Here is an 18,298-nt window from a genome sequence, read left to right as displayed (position 1 = left end):
TCTATTGTAACAATCAATTTGTAGTTAAATTGTTTGAGAAACATATATATATATATGAAGTAATAACTGAAGAAGTGTTTTAAATGTGGCATACAAACTTCACTCCACAATGCATTCAATTGCAAATATTGTTCGATTGGAATTAATTCTTTCCAATCAACTTTACTTAACTTAATTACTTAATTCATCTATAAACTTAAAACTGAGGAAACATTTGAAACGTTGTTTCTTAAACTTAACTGGTTTTACGCGTTCGAGTAGTTAATTAGTTAAGAATCATATATAGGAATTAATTCTAATTTTATAATGGGTCCAAGAACGTTTTTTGGGTTTTTGTGCCCCGATATAAGTTGCAGTTGAGGATGCGTGAAGTGACGACGAATCTGATAAGATAAAGATAAGTTTAAATTAAGAAACACCTAGTATAAGCTTTTCGCCCTTTAACTCACCAGCCCTTCGTTTTCGCCAATATTAGCGTAAATGACAGTCAAAGGCGCATGACGATTGTACATTGTAATGTTCATGAGATATCGGTTCAATGAAAAAAAGTTACATCCAAGATCCATGCGTGTTATTTCCAGGAACTTTAGCGATGGTCTATGGGCTACAATTTCCCACAGGCGTATCTCACTTGAACAGCTCTTATGGTCGAGATCCAGTCGCACAAGGTTTCTGAAAGATCTAACCTCATTGCACAGATCGTAATGTATGCACCAAACTCCGTCCAGCATCAAACTGCGTATGTTGTCTGTATTGCCTTCAGTACCGCCGTATTGGTCTATATACCTGAGAGTGATAAGCGGATCATACAATGGTTCGTTTCTATTTCCATATTCGTCGGACACGCGAATGGTAATTGTCCGCAGATTGGGCAAATGCATAAATCCTTGGAATGAATGGTTTATAATGTAGACGTCAGGTGCAACAAATTCCTCAATCGACGGTAATTGTCCAAGGAAACAAAAATGATAACTATGGCGTTCGAAGTACGGATGTACAACGATTAGCTTCCGAAACTGCGTCCACTTCGACATCGAGCAGTAGCAAATAGCAAAATCAGGCTTCATACAGCGCACCCCAGGAAAGATGTTCGTCATTATTCGTTGAGCCTCAACACGACTACGAGAGTCATCCAATGTACAGGATAATATTTGTACACTGGGTAAACAGAAATTTTCGCAGATCCTCAAAAATTCCATTGGTACACCCTGCAGCTCCATTTCCTCCACTTTCACACTGAGGCTGGACATAAATGTGTTCAACAATGCTCGGTTGTTTTTAAGTGTCTCACAATTCCTGGAAGTAAGTTCAATGCGAGTTTGTTGCCCCCAGGTAGAGATCAGATTGATGTGTATGCGATTCGGATCGTCCGAATCGTCTTCATAGGCTTCGTATAGTGCCATCTGGGCGGTCAGGTTTAAAAGCTCAATTATTTCCAATTGGCAATAATCGTTTAGTACTTTGAACATCGTGGTGTATCAATGTGTATATAAACTTAACTGTAAATCACAATTTCCACTGCGGCGTGCGTAGTATCTATTGGCGACTGTTAGGCGGCAACGCTGCAGTGTGACCATCTCCGTATATGAAAAACCGCACATTTCACATTATTACGTTTTACCGCGAAAAGCTTGAATTTTGTTTAGCCAATACACATTAGTTAGCTAACAGCTGATTAACAATTTATTAAACCAAGAAAGTGTTAATTAATGTTACATTCGTTAAAACTCTTCCTGCATTCGGTGATTTATTAACATTTTCTGAATATCCAACAAATCTTTTGACAGACAGATCGACAAAATTAAAAAAAAAAAAAAACAAAGTGTGCACAAATCTTGGCAAATATGTATGTATATCGATATTTTTATTAATAAAAATGCCATTTCAATGACAATCAGCTGATTACAGTTCGAATTTTTACGCTTTAAAATTATTGCAATTTGTAAGTTGTTAGTTTGTAATTCTAGAGAAAAAGAATATGGAAAAAGAAAATGGGTACAACCAGAATTTCTTTTTTTTTATTTTAGTATTGTGTTATCTCCCAATGCAAATAAGAACTGGAGTTAAAAAAGACTTGTTTTTAATATGGCGTAACTTCCAAAAATATAAAATTTGGGCATATACGCCAGTTTTTCGCTTAGCTGAGTTGCTCAAAGCTCCAGATTTATGGCAATTAGTACTCTACGTAAACAATGTACGAACCATAACTAAAGCAATGCCATTAAAGTAAACTTGGGGCCTATTGTTTTTCATCACGCAAGATCCCTTGGCTATCATGTTTAAAAAAATTTTTATTTGGATATAGTCATTTCTACAATAACTTGACACTACGAAATAGTTTGATAGCATTTTTGTCTCTTCATACGAAAAGCATTTACATATTTATTATTAGATTCAAATTAATTCCTTAGAGTTCTATTGATACATATACTATATATTTTAAATGTGACCTACAAACTTCACTCCACAATGCATTCAATTGCAAATATTGTTCGATTGGAATTAATTCATGCCACTTAACTTTACTTAACTTAATTACTTAATTCATGTTTAAACTAAAAACTGAACAAATATTTCAAATGTTGATCACAAACTTTAATGGTTTTCATTTCTTAACACTAATTGACACTCTGTGACACAAAAACTTAAATAGTTAATTTAAGAAGTTGCAGCCGGAGTATGTAGTTCAAATTTCATAATAGGTCCATAGCGTTTTTTTTTTTGCTTTTTGCAACTTTGTAGAAGTTGCAGTCGTGGATGCATAAAGCGACTATGCATCATCAAAAACTCTAATGGGACACGAATCAGTTTGAGCTCCTCCACATTTTCATTGATGCAGTTCAGAAATGTATGTAACAATGGTCGGTTGTTTATAAGTGTCTCAAAATTCTGTGGACTAATTGCAACGCGAGTTTGTTGTTTCCAGGTGATCAGATTTATGTAATTCCAATTCGCTTTGGCTCCATTGGCTTCGTGTGTCAGGGAATTACCGTTTGCTGCGTCCATTATCGCGGTGTTTTGAATGTAGAAAGTTAATTTTGAATTGCTTATTGCTGCAATTCAGTTTCAAAGGAACAGCTGCTGCTTTGCGTCTTTCCCTTTTATATTAACAACTACTACTGCAAGTATTTCGCGGCAACGCTACAGTGTGGCCATATCGCATAAAAAAGGACACAATTTAAAAGCGAGTGCGGTCACATTGCAGAAGCTAATATTGTGATCACACTGACCGCTTTGCCAAAAGCCACCTGACTGACAATTTATTAGGGCACTCAAATGTTGTCAATAATTACATTTTATCCACTCGCTGAATAATTGATATTTTCTCAATATCTGTAAAAATAGCATGTGCTTCAATCACGCGATTCTATGATGCAAGGGTTAACATCAAGTCGCATTATTCAAACACCTGTTTTGGGGGTAAGTGTAAACAAACTTATGCAGGTAGAACAAGATTATCAAAATTAAAGGAACAAATAAATAATGCGAAATCAATCAATAGCGATTAAATTCGTCTCTTTTCTTTAAACATTTTCTTACGCCTTTCCTTTTATTTTTATTGTGATTTTTAAGAATTACAAAGCATTGTGAAATCATTTCAAAGCGCCTAACGTTCTTACTTGATATTTATCGATATACTACTTTTTATCGATAATCATTGCCGCATCGTTGATGATGCAGTTCCATAGACGTTCCTCTCCATGCAAACTGGTAGATAAAAAATATTTGTCGAAAGATTCCACTTTATAGAAATTCTTAATTATGCCGCAGTATAAGCAGGAACTATAAAAAATATAGACATTTCTCATGAATGTTGTGCTGCGCACATTTGTATATCGATACATATGAAAATGGCGTGTGTCTTCCCATCGCGAATTGTGTATTTGGCGCGTACTCAAAAAATACTTGGTTAAATTCCCATTTATTTGTGTTTTTATTTTATAATGTGCTTGGCTTTGCTTATACAATTTAATAACAACATATTCCATAAAGAACAAAAAAGATTGCGTTGGCCTATCATTATAATAGAAATGATAAGAAAAGCCCAAGTTTATAATATTAAAACGTGTATATATCAAAAATTAGTATAATATGGTTATGTTAAGGCAAATTTTTGAAGAAGTGCATTCTTTTCAAATGGTATCAGACATTTGGATTTGCATCATAAAGTATTTAGAGTTTATACACATATGTATGTATACTATATAGTTACGGCTACGAGTACAATAGGTGTGTATTACGCCATAGCAGAGTCTTCGTCTTAATTTTATGTGAATTATATGTAAGGTATGTCCGTGTACTCAAATTGCCACAGCTTATAGATTGATCCTTCAACGCCGCTGCTTGGATATATCGACTTCGGATGCCGAAGAGTGATTTTGTTAGCTTAGCGGAGCGTAGTATTTGTTTTAAGTGTAAAAAAGAAAGCTTGCTTGGTGTTGGTTGTGATATTTTTGTCCGACACATACAAAAGGTAGACTGCTTCTTAGTACGTTTTCAAGTAAAATGGTAAAAAAGATTTGTTGGTGTTCAACGTTTCCACAATTTGACACGATTTCAGTGTACGTACATATGTATGTCTCGAGTAGGTTCAGTAAATATATTAGTATTGCAACAGGTTTCCATTCACATTACATTCGCTTGCACTCTCACTCTATCTCTCTCCTTTTTCTCCCTCGCTTTAGCTTTGAAGCTATCGAGAAACACAATCGGAATACAACGTATGCAAAATCAATAATAAATCATTTAAAATTCATAAATTTCCCTACCCACACTTAGGTTCACCATCTAGCCTCCACTTACACGACCTGCCCTCGTTGTCATGTCGCCCTGCCCACTCACTCATCATCATTGATTGTGGGCTCCCACCGCTGTTGTGTTATTGCTACTTTGAAGTTGTTGATCCTGGCGTTGCTGGCGACGCTGCTGCTGTGAGTTGGCAATCCGCTTCTTGAGCATTTGAAATGTCTGTTGCATGTTGGTCATCTGAAAGCGAATCGAGGTGCTGACGTCACGCTGTAATTGCTGCACTTCCTGGATGTCCTTGCGTAGATTCTGATATTCATTTTTTACTTCAGTCATCGACTCAAGAAGCTCCATCACCTCCATTTCATCCATTTGCTCCATCGTTGTCTGGTCCAAGCTGCGCTCCACCGCGTGCAGCTTGTGCGCCATCGTATACAGCTGTGAGCCAGCATTTGCCACCTAAGGTCAAAGGTTAGTCGATTCCTAATTATGCATGTTCCATACACGCTTACCGATTTTTCCAAAGCGTTGATATCCTGATACCCCGACATCTCCATATTGTATATGTATGTGTTAAGACAATGAATGTATCGAAGTCCAATATGCCTTACTAGTCCAGTGCCATGTTGACTAAAACTATTGTTAACTGCGCAAATTAAAGGCAAGTTTGCAATTCGCTCCTTACACTACGTTTGGGCGCCCTGCCAAGCCAGCGACTGTCTGCGAAGTTGCGACGTCTATGCAATGTAAGCGAATCCTGCGGCTCTCGCTCGGCTATTTATACACACGCAAGCCATTGGCACACGACGACGTCACACACTCGCACACTCGCTCTCGCATAGATATTACTACTCGTCGTATAGCATTCTGCTTGTGACGCTTAGCTCTTCCGCTTCCGTCTCTGTTAAATGGACGAAGGCAACGACGAAGCGCCAGCGACCTATTGAATGTAACAACAACAACGAAAATAGGAACAAAACATCTTGTAAGCGACGTGCAAATACCCTTCCACTGAATGTTTCATCATTAACATATTTTATATAGCACAGTAAATAGATACAAAATGAGTTTCTAAAAATTTTAAAACGAAATCGTATTTATTAATTAATTTTCAAATGTTAGTGTTAATAACGATCATTAAATATATGTCTATTACATTTAGATGTCCTTGTATTTATTTTATAAACAAATATAATAACATTTTCAAGTGAACTCGAATTCTTGTAGTTCCCCGAAGCATATTGTTTTGTATATATGTACATACATATGTATTATTACTTTTGTATATTACTTTTATTTTCTATATTGAGTTACATGAACATATATATGTATAAATTATGTAAAAATAAAAACAGTACATAAATGTTGCTATATAAATTAAACCAAAATTTGCAATTTCTTAAGATGAGCAAAAGCAATATCATAGACAATGCTAAATCGTGACCAATATTATTCAAAGGCAAACTTTAGACATTACCAAATGCATAAATAAGTTCTAGCCCCACCAATGGTAGAGTAAACCACCACCAATCTGCCTGTGGGAATGTGGGATTGTGCTTTATCCAGTGAATGGCAACTTTGGGCTAGAGAGAAAGTATTTTAATTATGATTGTGTACACATGTTGTTGTTGACCAGGAAGCGGAAGTCGGTCGCAACTTTCGTTGACCCGCTAGCCAATGTAAAAGAATGAAAGAAACTTCACTCATTAAACAAATTTACTAGCCTTTCATTTCCTGTCTTTTTTATTCGAAATTCATTAAGGTTGTTGGGGAATTACACAACACTCAAGCAAGCAGTTAACAAAATCCCAAGTGTTTCGCAATGGACAATGCGCACGGCAAACAATTCGGGGATTCGGAAAAGGACGAAGATGCTGAAGTGTTGCCGCGCTTCAAGGGACTACCCATCATTACGGAGGGCGTCGAGAATATACATCTTCATCTGATGCAACGACATCTTTATTTATATCCCGCCGATGGCTCCCATACCAAGTGGATGGCACCACAAGTGATCATTCTATTCGAGTCGGGCAATATCAATCAAGTGGTTGATGCTGTGGTCAATGATTTAAAGCATCCCATTGGCTATGGCTTGATTGCCAGCATCTTGGTGCAAGAGCCACTCCGCCAGCCACTCGTCCGACGCCTCAAAGCCCGCATGGAGTTGATGGATGAACGCATTGCGAATCATCCGAATTTCCAGCACACGCTCAAGATGATTGAGCGTATGAATTGCAAATCGGTTTTCATCGAAGAGTTCGATGTGACGGACAAGCAGAAGCTTTATGGCCGAATGAAGGAAAGATCACCATTAGTCATCTTGGACTTCCCCCAAATCTATTTTGGCGAGCGGCCCTCGGCAATTATCACGCTCAACACGTTTCGCAATCTCAACGAAGCGATCCAGTTGTGCTTGCGTGAAGGTCTCGATTTCGATACGGTTTCCGTGTGGACCGCAAAATTGACAGAGGGTTACGACCTGGTATCGGGACTGGCCATGTTTCCAAATTTTAAATTCAACTGCATCAATGTGCCGTTTCAGACCACAGCTTTGGTGGTGGTTAACAACAATTACCATTACGAAGTGTTGTCCGTGAGCGGAGAACTGATAACAATTGTTTTTCCCATACAATATAATATGTCGTAGGGCCCTTCATTTATTTTTGTATTAGTAAAAATCAGTAAAAGCAGCAAACAAGTTGCGTATTGTGAAAAGTAACAGAATATCGTTGAACGTCTATCGATAACATCAGCTGTTGCAATTAATCGATATTAATGACAATGGTAATTAGACATATGTATATAAATTGAACTTTCTAAGAACGTCAGATAGAAATTAATTAAAAATATAGTCAAACGCAAACGATGGGCAATTTTCATAAGAAAGCTTTACGTGATGCGATTTGATATCGATAGCTGACGTTAGAGGTGCATGAATAATCGATATGCTGAGCAACAACAACGAAATCGATTGCTCTGCCAGCACTAGATCCCATCCGCAACTTTGGAAATAAATACAATAAATTGAAAATAAATATCAAAAAAGCAGTGCTAATGTTGCCCGATTTGAAGTGACGCCGAACGCAATGATTTGTCGCTTGTGCTTGAACACATTAGACGAGCAGAATGCCGTGCTGCTGTTCGCTGGCGCCGCTGCCGCCGACAACGAGAGCAACGGCAACAGCAACAACGACAACAATTCAACAATGCCGGAAAACTATTTGGTTCAATTGATATCGACGCATTTGTATCTTTGTGTAAGTGTGAATTACAATCAGATCTTAGTTGTATCCCCTATCTAACCTCAAGCTCATACTCATACGCAGCTGTCCCGCGACGATGCCATTTCCACGTCCATTTGCACCGATTGCTGCGCCCAACTGGAAAGCTTTCATAACTTTTGGAAGCTAGTAGAGCACAAGCAAACGACGCTTTGCAGTCAGTTCCTAGAGATCGACTGCGATGTCAACTGGTCGGAGGATGTGGGTGGCGATGTCGAGCTGCAAACATCTGTCATCATGGATTTCAAGCAGGAGCCAGGCACGGAAGCAGAACCTGAACTTGATGTCGATGCAGATGAGTTCAAGGCGGCGGTAGCTGCAGCTGCGGCCGCGGCTCACAAGTTTCCATGCATGTTTTGCGACAAATCCTTCAAGATGAGACGCTATTTGGAGGAGCATGTGGCAACACACACCGGTGATCGACCAATTGCTTGCGCCTATTGCAACACAGCGTTCCGCTGTCGATCCAATATGTATACGCATGTGAAAACTAAACACACGACGCAATGGCAAAAGGCGCGTGCCGAACGCGATGCGGCCAAGATCAGCAGCAGCAACAATAACATTCAAGTCCAAAGAAGTGTCAATGGCGATGCCGATAAGTTTGCCGATTCGGCAATGCTGGCGACCAATGAACTGGATTTGAGCGAATTACGAATACCGATTCCCAATGCTTCGGCATCAGCTCTAATGCCGACAGCGCCAGTCTCAGCAATGCCAGCCCCCGCTTCACCATCCCCTGAGTGCAATCCAGAGAACATTGTCATTGTGAAAAGCGAACCAATGGAGGCAATCAACCTAACAGTGGCCAAGACTTCATCGCCGCCCGTTAAGCGCTTGACGCGTGCCAGTCGCCGCAAAACGCATTCACCCAAAAAAGTGCAGCACACGGAGCGCAACCACAGCGCAAGTGAGGACAGCAGCAATGATGCAACAACAGCAGTTGATTTGCATGGGAAACGCCTGAAGACTGAGCAGATGCAGCAGCAGCAACTGACGACGTGCAAGGAGAACGAATTGATGCTGGCCAACTATAATGCTGTGGCGGCCGTTGTGGCAGCGCAACAACAACAAAGTCTCATGCAGCAGCAGGAGCAGCTGCTCAGTGCAATGGCGGCCGTTAACAGCAGCAGCACAGCAGTCGCTGCAGCTGCAGTGTTATGCAGCCAAAGCAGGTGTGTTTAACGCTTTAATCGAAAATAACCGGAAAACGACTTGAAAACTAAATGATAATTGCTTTTTTTCGTAGCATGACAGCCGCTGCTGCAGCAACTGAGCCGTATACGTGCAACATTTGTGGCCAGTGTCTGCGCAATCAGCGGGCACTCAACAATCACCTACACAATAAGCACAGCGGCACGCCGACGTCCAGCGCAATTCTGGAGCTGCCCATTTGCGGCAGCTGTGGCGAGCTGTCCGGTCGCAATCATCGCTGTCTCAGCAAAGCCAAATACGCCTGCGATGTGTGCGGTAAATCATTCAAAATGAAGCGATACCTTGAGGTAAACAATGGTCCACTTAATTCTAAATCCCTTTTACGAATTGAATATTTATTTATTGTTCATTCAGGAGCACTTTGCCACGCATACGGGTGTCAAGTTGCACACCTGCGCCTTTTGTCCCACGGAATTTCGTTCCAAATCGAATATGTATCATCACACGAAGCGGAAGCACAAACTCGAATGGGAACGTTCGCGTGCCAGCCGCAATGCAGCCAAGATAGCCAGTCAGCAGCAGCATCAAGTGGACGCGGACGTGGAGGAGCCACCAGTCAATGATACAGCATCCTAGTGCACGAATGAATCTCGTCGTGGAGGAGCAGCCGCCACTATATAATCAATAGTTCACTTTTTGTAGCCGTACTTATTACTTAATGCAATATGCGCATTCTCTAATTGTATTTCTGGGCTAATCGGAGCAGCCCACATGCTGTTGTACATATATAACTTATATACACTACCCACCCCAACTCCTCCTACTCCCTGTTTATGCCTTACCCATTTAGATGTAAAGCACCGCTTAATCTCCTTTTTCTCCCTTTCTTTCTCTTTCTCTCTCTATCTCTCTCTAGCTCACACACATAAGCACTCTTTGCTAGTTTGATTTAAAATTCTGAGTAATCTTATTGTACACATTTTTGCCTAATATAATTAATTTATTTATTGGTTTTTATACACACATACAGAAAATGAGAAAAATATTCAAATGAAATATTTCAACTTTATTTGTTATGCTCTTTTTATTTGTAATTAATGTATTGTATATCTACAGACGAATGAGAAAGAAACGGGGATTTAAATGTGGATGATACCTTTAGAAATTAAAAAATATGTAATAAAAAAATGTTCCATATAACTCAAAATAGTAATGTTGGTTCACATTCGCTCTTTCTCACTCGCTCACGCTTCCTCTCTCTCTTCAATTGACGCCAGGCGTTCTGAGAGCGCGTCCTTAACTCTATGGGCAGGGGGAGGGGCCTTGTTTGTGTTGGAATTTTACATTCCTCTGGTTTGTATGGAGATGCCGCTGATTGTGCCGCATTCACTGAGATTGGTGCTTTCTGCTTCGATTCCTAAGTTCTGCTGCTCCTGCTTCCTTCTGCATTCACTTGGCATTGCTGACTCGCAAATTCATCACATCGATTGGCGGCACAGAGAAAACAAAAGCTAGGCACCCGAAGCGCAACAGGCTACCATGGGCAAGCACTGCGGATCCCTCCCAGGCGCCAGGCACGATTGGAGCATTGGGTGCAATTTGGCAGCGGCAGGCTGGTTTTACAATTGGTGCCAATCTGCAGAGTGAACAAAATTGCATTGCAGTTAGAATGGTAATGCACTGCTAAGTTATCGATAACATGTACACACACAACAAACATTTGGTAGCATTTTTGAAAATATTTGACAGATGCTTACTTGTTATGCGTTTCCCTTTTGGGCTCATACTGGCGCTGAATGTTTCGCCGCTTGTCAAGCAGATCATCGACACGCCGCTTAAGCTCCGCATCATCAGCACGCATTCGCTTGCCGCCATGCGTTGGCGCATACTCCGTTAAATCGCATGTGTACAGCTGGCCATTGACCTCGGTGCCAAATTCAGAGTAATTGATCAGCTCAAACGATTTGGAGAACTCGTCATAAAAGATGATGGCATGCTGCGGCGATATGCGTGCACAATATCCAATCGCCGACAGATCAACAGTTTCGGTGTGGGCCAACGTTGTCGACGGCGTATAGTGTCCGCCGTAGCCAATGTAGAGGGATCGATAGCGCATAAAGAGCGACTGCTCCAACCCCAGTGGACTGAACCAGCGGCTGTCCTCCAGCATATCGCCCAGTGGCGTCAGAACTGCACGCGCTCGCACTTTGCACTGCAGGAGCTTTAGCTGAAGCCGCGTGGCCACCTCATAGGCCTTCTCTGTGTCGCTGCGCTGGCGCGGCACATAATTCTCGGCAGCGGCATCGGCGGCCGCAATGGCCGCGGCTGTGGCGAGCGCTGGATGCAGCGCCATCATGGGATCTTCGTCGGCACCATTACTGTTCTTTTGTGCCAGTATTGAGGATGTTTCGCTGGTGAAGAGCAGCGAGAAGCGACGCATATCCTCTGGCGCCAGATCGCCTTGCAGTGCTGTACACTGTGGATTGCCATTTGCGGTGGTTGTCGTCATCGTCGCCGTCGCCAACTGACGCAAACGACGCGCTGCTGTTCGATTCTTGTACTGGGTAACAATCTCGGGATGCTCGACGACTAGCTGCTGCAAGCGTTGATGGGCCAACTGCTTAATGATGTCAACGTCCAGATGACACAGATCGGCGTCAATGATACCCGCTGATGATGATGCCTTGCAATCGTCTTCATCCTCCTCGTAACTCAGATCCAGATTGCTGCAATTATTTTTGGGTTTTTGTGTCGGCTCCAGAGCAACTGTAGTTTGCATTGGGCAATCATTCTGTTCGCTAGCCGCGTGCTCATCCGCTTCCGTCTTGTTTTCAGCTGCATTGACTGTGACAGGAGCAGCAACATTTCCATTACTTTGACCATCAGCATCAGCGTCGGCATCAGCATCGCTGTCGCTTAAATTTACATCGCCATCCAAGTCCACATTGCTGCCATATTCGCGTTGTATCTCGCGAAATTTGGCACGTGCGCAGCGCAATGCTTCCAGATCCTTGAGCAGCGATTCAGTGACGCTTTCCTTCGAGATATCCTCCACAGCCGTGGGCAATTGTTTGCGACGCTTAACGCGATCATAGCGCAGCGTTTGGCGCATCGATGGCAACAGCGCTGGCGGATGCTCGTAATGATAGCGCACTATGGATGGGACCTCTATGTGGGCACGACTGCGCATATCTAGCTTGACACGGAACGGCGGATGCTGGGTGTTGACACGGCGAAAGAACTCCATTTTGACATTCTCATGGTCCAGCGGCTGATGGAAGCGATTCCACAAGCGCACGCGCTCCGTCGCTGAAATGCTGTTGGTCATGTTGGCATCCTAAACGTACACGAAATACTTGCAATTAACACGGGAGTGCATTTACTACTTGCTCTCTGATCTAGTGAAGTGGAACTTACAATAAAATTCTCGACATGATTGGGGCACATCCACAGGCCAGCGGGCAAGGCGGTCAACGGCGGATCGAGGCAATCCTGATGATAATACAGCGGACAATAGTCACACGATATGAGCGGCGCTCGCTTGCAGCTGCGTGTACAATAGAAGCAGGTTTTGGCGGGCAATGGGACCAGCCCTTGGGAGTCCAATTCGAATGGCTTCGAGTTGCGTCGCTGATTGCCAGGTTTGCTGCGATGTCCCCCGTTGCCATGTCCACCGTTGCCAGTGCCTCCCCCACCGCCACTGGCGGCTCCACCACCTTGTGGTTGTTGCACTGGCTGCACTTTGCCATTGCCCGGGAACTGTGTGTGCAGCTCCAACTCCGGTGGCAACGAGAATTGCTGCGGATTCAGCATGCTTGCGGCGCGTATGACATCGTCCAATGGCGTCGGTTTCCTATTGGGATCGAGAGCACGCTGTATGGCCAGCGGCATCTTGGACAGCAGCTTCTCGGTGCTGTTGCGTTCGCTGTTGCTGCGCTTGCGTAAGTTACGGATCTTGAGCGGAATGGACTCTAGTTCACCGGATGACGGCGTATTGGCGCGCGATCCGCTGCCTGCCGATGGCACTCGCTCCACGGAGCTGGCTTTGGAGGAGCAGGCCGGCTGCGACACTTTGGCCATGCGACAACTGTGACACAACCACTGGCCACTTGGTATGTCCTCCTCACTCAATGGTGGATCACTGTGAATGACGGATAAGACAAGTTATGGCCACACATCAATTGGAGGGTCTAGACACTTACTGGCATTGCAGGTGAAAGCTGGATGGGCAGCGATCGCAGCACAATAGATTGCCGCCTTCCTCACAGGCATCACACAAATCATGGTTATGTCCGCGTCCTGGACGCCTATAATATGGATGCTTTGTGTTGCCGCTTCGCTGCACCAGTTTCTCGTCCTCGTTCGGCGGCGGCTTGATCAATATCTTAATTTGCTACATGGGTGAGGTGGGAAGGGAAAGCACAGTTCAATTCAACTCATTATGTGTCTGTTTCTGTATCTGCTGAAATCTGCGGAATCTCTCTGATTCTCTGCATCCCGAATGTGCAGCAGAGAAAATGCGAGAGAGTAGGCGGTTGATACGCACCTCCATTATGCTCAGCGAACCAATTGGATCCTGGTCAGCCTTTGACATCTTGCTAGCGTTTTTTCGTTTTCTCCTTTTCTCGTTAACACACCAACCAAATTTGTTTTAGCTTGAAGTTGGAACCAAAACCAATCACAGCGTTGTATTTGTCGCAGTGTGACCGCACATCCTATTTAAAAACATACCGCAAACAGCGCTCAGTATTTTGCAATCGTGATAAGGGGCACACTTCTAAGCTGCTTTCACTGTTGATATTTGTAGAATCGATAAGCGACCACACTCGGTGAAGAACATATAAACACAACAAAACATACCTGCTGCGCATATATTTGGCAATTAATTGAAATTATATTGAAAAGGCACATTCGTTGCAAAGAAGCAGTGTTAACGCTAGCAATGTTTTCGATATTTGGCAAACGCAAGCCAGCCGAGACACCTACTGAGGAGGCTATACAGGGCCCATCGGATGCGCCCAAACAAAGCAACGGTGATGATTTCATATTTGTGGAACGCAAAACTGACACCGAACCCATCACCTCTCCCATTGGCGGCGTTAGCGGCATGATGTATCCACCCATGCCACAATCAGCATTTGGGCCCATGCCATACCCGCCAGCACCCGCGCTGGGCCCCAAACCAGGTGCAGCACAAAATGGACCAGTAAACTATCTTCAAGACATACCATTTGAGCTGTCGCCCCAGTTATCGAGTAAGGATGGTTTTAATGGTACACAGTCGCAAATCGATCACATTTTGGCGCTCTTGACTCGTCAAATGTCTATTGATGGCCTTGCAGATGAATACACCTTCAGCCTGGAGCGTTCGGTGCAAAACGAGTGTTAACTGCATTGAATAAATGTAAATCTAATTATACATACACTTTATAACATATTGTAGAATAAATTTAGACCTGTTGTGAATGACCAGTTACAAAACGAGATGTTTTTCTTTCTTGGCACCTCTTTCAGAGCGATAAGTAATCTTTACTTTCTGATTACTAGTATGTCCTCATTAACTTTGGCTGCTCAACGACAGATGGCGCCAGAATCATTTTCATATTTACAATTTTGGATTTGTTATTCGAAACCCAAGTTGCCTTTGCCTTTTCAACTGATACTGCCTAAAGTCAATCTAACGAAGAGCTCAGTATTAATTTGTCGTTCGACGTAGAAAGTTAAAATTTCCTGTTCTCTCTCATAGTTTATTATAAATCCATAAAGATCCAAATAATTTTATTTAATTCGAATCTATAAGTTGTTTTTCCGGTTGTATATAAAATTTCAAGTGGTTGAAACGTAAGGCGCGTTGAAATTGCAATGGCCAGCTCAAATGTGTCCGATTGGGATGAGGCGCTGCCCACATCGTCGACCGAAGAGGAGGAGGAAGAGGATCCCGACTACTGCAGCCCGGAGAATCGCAAGAAGCGGCAGGAAGAAAATGTCTCCAAGTTGCAGTCATATGTGCGACGCATGGCCTACCAGCCGGCCCTGCCGCCTAAGGCACGTGCCTATGATGTGGCACTGTCGCAGCCCAAGCGTCTCACCTTGGAGGCCAATTACGAACAGTTCAAGGACTATTATGATCCCAAGCTACGTGCAAAGCGCATTAAGCGCATGTTGGGCAAATATAATGCCATCACCACTGAGTAAGTGTTTAGAATTGGTTCGTGTCTTCGATAAGCAAATCCATCTCTGTCTTAGTTTAACCAAATTAAATGTACGTTCTTGTGATTCACGATATTAAACAGTTAGAATGGTGTTCTTGAAAAAAAAGTACTTAGGTGCTTGATCAATTTAAACCTATTTTCTATTTGCTCGCTCCAAATCAAATGCAATTAGTAATTGGGACTATTCCATTTTAGGCAACTCGAGGATGTGCTCAAGAGCACAAAACGAAAGGAGCGCCGAAAGGAAGATTTTCTAAAGCGCAAGCAAGAGCTCTACTACAACATGCTCACCAAGATGGAGCGTCAGTGTCGCACCCAGTATCTTAATGTGCTGATCAAGAAATTTGCCAAGTTCATCGCCCATTTGGCAACAACAATGCGAATACCGCCACAACTGGTCGATCCATATGCACGCATGCAACGCGGCATCTTCTGCAACATACTGTTGGCTATTGGGGTGCAGCCCACATCGCAATCGGCCATTTACTATACCAGTCAGGATGCCATCGAGTACGATGTGTGCCATCGCTTGGCCCATGCGCTGCTCAGTCTGATCATTAAGGCGCTGGACACGGCCGCCACAACCGAGTCTGCCAATGATCTCACCAAATCAGCAGCAGGAACGACTTCAGCAGCAGCTCCTTCAACGCAATCGCAATCCGCTGATATGGACTTTAAGATGGACAACTACATAAAGGAGCGTCTGATGTGCGCCGCCAAGAAGAAGATACGAAATGAGCAGCGTCGCAAGAGATTGTCCACATTCAACTACGATGCCTTCCACAAGTGTTCGCGCCTCGACTGCGAGTGAATCCAAATCCCTTTCCTTATCATTTTTGTTTTTCCTTTTTAGTTTTCCGCATTTTTTTTCTTCCAACAATAACAAGCAAAACAGCAAATGTAAAATCCAAATCAGTGCATGCATATTTAGTTGGTGGCAGCAAGCTTGACGCAGAGCCATCTTTGTGGCACCTCAAAGCGATCGCTGGGATTGGCCGTGTAGCTCTCAATGCACGGCACATGCCACACACCCTTGTCCAGCTTATGGGCGCTAAGCAGATACCGTATCGGCTCCTTTACCACGATCTTTCCCATAGGCTGCGTTTGGGTAGCTAGCGAATATTGATGCTCCTGTTGCCAGCGACGAAACGTGGACTTCAACTCGTTGCCCAACAGAAAGGCGTGACTGCGCATCAGATCGCGCGAGAAGAAGTCCGTGTCTTGGCCACTGTGCAGTGTAGCGTACAGCAAGAACGGATCGTCTTGAGAGCTGCAAGAGAACGGAAGGGATTAATGGATAAATTCGAAGGAAACATGGGGCAAACACTTGCATATTGCTGGTGAGGAAGACGCAGGCATTGCTTTGGATGTATTGCATGGCCGGCTTGGACCAACTGCGCATATGCTGTCGGCCTAGCACCAAGACACGCTTCCGTCGCTCCTTGAAATACCGCACCACGGTGGCCAAGAGTTGTGCCAGCTGCTGTGGCGGCTTCTTGTTGCCCGTGGAATAGGCAACGTTCAACCCATCGATGACACAATCGTAGGGCGCCGTTTGCTCCACATAGCGCTTGAAGCGCTCCACTTCAGCAGGCGTTGACTTCTGGAATATGTCGTTGCGTATGAGCACCTTGTCCAGAAACGCATCGCGCAAACTGGCAAACTCCGCCTCACTGATGGCCACATGTTCCAAGTGTTGTTGGCAGGCGGCGCATTTCCCCAGGCGCTCCAAATGCGTCGACGTTACCTGCAGCTGCTGCGGCATCTGCTGGGCGAGATTGAGCAGCTGTTGCGCCACCTTATCAGTGATGAGAATGTTGTGCTTGCCCAGAAAATGCAACAGTCGATCCACTTGGAGCGCGAAGCCTGCCACATCGCGTGCACTGCTTTCAAGCTGCGCCACATACACTTCGCATTTGGGCAGCTTGCGCTGCTCTAGCATCTCCTCCAGCAATCGCCAAGCGAGCTCCGGCTGCGAGCAGGTGAACGCCTTGGCAGCCACGGCGCTGTACGCCGACACGGTGGGTGAGCTTGTCACCTTCATCATCTGTAGAAAGTGCACAGCACGTTGCCAATGCTCCGTGGTGGCCACCAGACCATGAATCAAATTTTCACAGCTGCTGGCGTCGAGGATCTCATGACTGCCTTGCAGCCTATCACAGATCTGCATAATCTCTGACTGCTCCTTATCGCTGAGTATACGCAGCTGGTGGGCAGCATGGTAAACGCGCAACAGGCGGCCCAATGTCGCCGCATTGGGTTCGATTTCGCTAGTCTCTAGATAGCGCAGATAGCTCTTAGCTAGCGGCAACTGTTCGCCGCTGGCGCACATGCCCAGTATGACGGCATCGACATTATGTGCGCTGATATATTTGTTCCTGCCACTCAGTACACTCCTCACGTGCTGCCATTCCGCGTTGCTAAGAGCTTCGCTTCTCTCGAAATATTCAGACTTTAGTTGCTCTAGCTGATCCGATTGCACGACGCCTAGTTGGGGGCGTCGCTTGTGCGGGCTAGCAAGGAATCGATGTGGTGGTAATCCTCTGATGCAGCTGTGCTGAAGCTGACACAGTAAGCGTAATTTGTACATAACTAAGGCATTTGTTTTGCTATTTTCTCACTTGTTGCCGGTTCGTTTGGGCAATCGATTACCGATTGGTTTGTCGGCGTCTAATTCGATAGCTGTCAATTTGTGATCGTTTTTAAATAAATAAATAAATTACGCTAAATGTTTATTTGCATTTTAATGTCATTAATCGCCATTTTAATTGTGACACATATTTTACAATAAAAAGGGGACTAGGTAACAAAAATGTTGATGCTATTTACATGCGTACTATCAAAAATGAATTATTATACAATATTTCAGAATACACATTAAATTGTTATTAAACATGATTTTAC

General features: G+C 43.7%; 8 protein-coding genes across 9 annotated transcripts; 4 read left to right on the top strand and 4 right to left on the bottom strand.

Moving 5' to 3' along the window:
* Window positions 1-67: 67 nt before the first annotated feature.
* LOC133848283 (uncharacterized) lies at window positions 68-1,767 on the bottom strand. 2 transcript variants are annotated; one of them, XM_062283780.1, is made up of 3 exons: window positions 1,501-1,767; window positions 450-1,403; window positions 69-383 (listed from the first exon to the last, which is right to left on the bottom strand). In XM_062283780.1, the coding sequence occupies exons 2-3, from the start codon at window positions 1,401-1,403 to the stop codon at window positions 270-272; spliced, it is 1,068 nt and encodes a 355-aa protein (XP_062139764.1). In that variant the 5' UTR covers window positions 1,501-1,767; the 3' UTR covers window positions 69-269. The 2 variants fall into 2 exon arrangements, with proteins under 2 accessions (XP_062139763.1, XP_062139764.1); XM_062283779.1 differs by having other exon boundaries at window positions 68-383; window positions 450-1,767.
* Window positions 1,768-4,848: 3,081 nt separating this feature from the next.
* Window positions 4,849-5,342, bottom strand: LOC133848985 (uncharacterized). The gene is made up of 2 exons (XM_062284770.1): window positions 5,259-5,342; window positions 4,849-5,205 (listed from the first exon to the last, which is right to left on the bottom strand). The coding sequence occupies exons 1-2, from the start codon at window positions 5,301-5,303 to the stop codon at window positions 4,849-4,851; spliced, it is 402 nt and encodes a 133-aa protein (XP_062140754.1). The 5' UTR covers window positions 5,304-5,342.
* Window positions 5,343-6,479: 1,137 nt separating this feature from the next.
* Window positions 6,480-7,462, top strand: LOC133848487 (uncharacterized). Its single transcript, XM_062284082.1, has one exon. The coding sequence runs from the start codon at window positions 6,569-6,571 to the stop codon at window positions 7,391-7,393; it is 825 nt and encodes a 274-aa protein (XP_062140066.1). The 5' UTR covers window positions 6,480-6,568; the 3' UTR covers window positions 7,394-7,462.
* Window positions 7,463-7,702: 240 nt separating this feature from the next.
* LOC133848482 (zinc finger protein 865) lies at window positions 7,703-10,391 on the top strand. Its single transcript, XM_062284078.1, has 4 exons — window positions 7,703-8,003; window positions 8,073-9,202; window positions 9,277-9,529; window positions 9,597-10,391. The coding sequence occupies exons 1-4, from the start codon at window positions 7,833-7,835 to the stop codon at window positions 9,816-9,818; spliced, it is 1,776 nt and encodes a 591-aa protein (XP_062140062.1). The 5' UTR covers window positions 7,703-7,832; the 3' UTR covers window positions 9,819-10,391.
* Window positions 9,655-13,890, bottom strand: LOC133848480 (PHD finger protein 12). The gene is made up of 5 exons (XM_062284075.1): window positions 13,729-13,890; window positions 13,385-13,575; window positions 12,600-13,323; window positions 10,940-12,519; window positions 9,655-10,818 (listed from the first exon to the last, which is right to left on the bottom strand). Exons 1-5 carry the CDS (start codon window positions 13,774-13,776, stop codon window positions 10,632-10,634), a joined length of 2,730 nt encoding a protein of 909 aa, XP_062140059.1. The 5' UTR covers window positions 13,777-13,890; the 3' UTR covers window positions 9,655-10,631.
* Window positions 13,891-13,988: 98 nt separating this feature from the next.
* Window positions 13,989-14,662, top strand: LOC133848489 (uncharacterized). The gene has a single exon (XM_062284085.1). The coding sequence runs from the start codon at window positions 14,125-14,127 to the stop codon at window positions 14,569-14,571; it is 447 nt and encodes a 148-aa protein (XP_062140069.1). The 5' UTR covers window positions 13,989-14,124; the 3' UTR covers window positions 14,572-14,662.
* Window positions 14,663-14,976: 314 nt separating this feature from the next.
* Window positions 14,977-18,064, bottom strand: LOC133848483 (mitochondrial ribonuclease P catalytic subunit). Its single transcript, XM_062284079.1, has 2 exons — window positions 16,726-18,064; window positions 14,977-16,664 (listed from the first exon to the last, which is right to left on the bottom strand). The coding sequence occupies exons 1-2, from the start codon at window positions 17,982-17,984 to the stop codon at window positions 16,322-16,324; spliced, it is 1,602 nt and encodes a 533-aa protein (XP_062140063.1). The 5' UTR covers window positions 17,985-18,064; the 3' UTR covers window positions 14,977-16,321.
* Window positions 15,045-16,306, top strand: LOC133848486 (uncharacterized). The gene is made up of 2 exons (XM_062284081.1): window positions 15,045-15,373; window positions 15,590-16,306. Exons 1-2 carry the CDS (start codon window positions 15,045-15,047, stop codon window positions 16,203-16,205), a joined length of 945 nt encoding a protein of 314 aa, XP_062140065.1. The 3' UTR covers window positions 16,206-16,306.
* Window positions 18,065-18,298: the final 234 nt, after the last annotated feature.

This window comes from Drosophila sulfurigaster, chromosome X (assembly GCF_023558435.1).
Source record: "Drosophila sulfurigaster albostrigata strain 15112-1811.04 chromosome X, ASM2355843v2, whole genome shotgun sequence".
Classification (NCBI taxonomy): domain Eukaryota; kingdom Metazoa; phylum Arthropoda; class Insecta; order Diptera; family Drosophilidae; genus Drosophila; species Drosophila sulfurigaster.
The sequence above is the reverse complement of the archived record's forward strand: the minus strand, read 5'-3'. Positions and strand labels throughout refer to the sequence as shown.

Bases quoted from the DNA above. Each gene is read 5' to 3' on its own strand.
- LOC133848487 (XM_062284082.1), top strand. From the start codon at position 6,569: ATGGACAATGCGCACGGCAAACAATTCGGGGATTCGGAAAAGGACGAA.
- LOC133848985 (XM_062284770.1), bottom strand. From the start codon at position 5,303: ATGGAGATGTCGGGGTATCAGGATATCAACGCTTTGGAAAAATCG. The intron at 5,206-5,258 runs GTAAGCGTGTAT...CTTTGACCTTAG, and splicing joins TCAACGCTTTGGAAAAATCG to GTGGCAAATGCTGGCTCACA.
- LOC133848483 (XM_062284079.1), bottom strand. From the start codon at position 17,984: ATGTACAAATTACGCTTACTGTGTCAGCTTCAGCACAGCTGCATCAGA. The intron at 16,665-16,725 runs GCAAGTGTTTGC...GTTCTCTTGCAG, and splicing joins GTCTTCCTCACCAGCAATAT to CTCTCAAGACGATCCGTTCT.
- LOC133848489 (XM_062284085.1), top strand. From the start codon at position 14,125: ATGTTTTCGATATTTGGCAAACGCAAGCCAGCCGAGACACCTACTGAG.
- LOC133848283 (XM_062283779.1), bottom strand. From the start codon at position 1,469: ATGTTCAAAGTACTAAACGATTATTGCCAATTGGAAATAATTGAGCTT. The intron at 384-449 runs GTGAGTTAAAGG...TTATCTTATCAG, and splicing joins TTGGCGAAAACGAAGGGCTG to ATTCGTCGTCACTTCACGCA.
- LOC133848486 (XM_062284081.1), top strand. From the start codon at position 15,045: ATGGCCAGCTCAAATGTGTCCGATTGGGATGAGGCGCTGCCCACATCG. The intron at 15,374-15,589 runs GTAAGTGTTTAG...ATTCCATTTTAG, and splicing joins TATAATGCCATCACCACTGA to GCAACTCGAGGATGTGCTCA.
- LOC133848482 (XM_062284078.1), top strand. From the start codon at position 7,833: ATGATTTGTCGCTTGTGCTTGAACACATTAGACGAGCAGAATGCCGTG. The intron at 8,004-8,072 runs GTAAGTGTGAAT...ACTCATACGCAG, and splicing joins CGACGCATTTGTATCTTTGT to CTGTCCCGCGACGATGCCAT. The intron at 9,203-9,276 runs GTGTGTTTAACG...TTTTTTTCGTAG, and splicing joins GTGTTATGCAGCCAAAGCAG to CATGACAGCCGCTGCTGCAG.
- LOC133848480 (XM_062284075.1), bottom strand. From the start codon at position 13,776: ATGTCAAAGGCTGACCAGGATCCAATTGGTTCGCTGAGCATAATGGAG. The intron at 13,324-13,384 runs GTAAGTGTCTAG...CGTCATTCACAG, and splicing joins AGCTTTCACCTGCAATGCCA to TGATCCACCATTGAGTGAGG. The intron at 10,819-10,939 runs GTAAGCATCTGT...TTCACTCTGCAG, and splicing joins AAAAGGGAAACGCATAACAA to ATTGGCACCAATTGTAAAAC.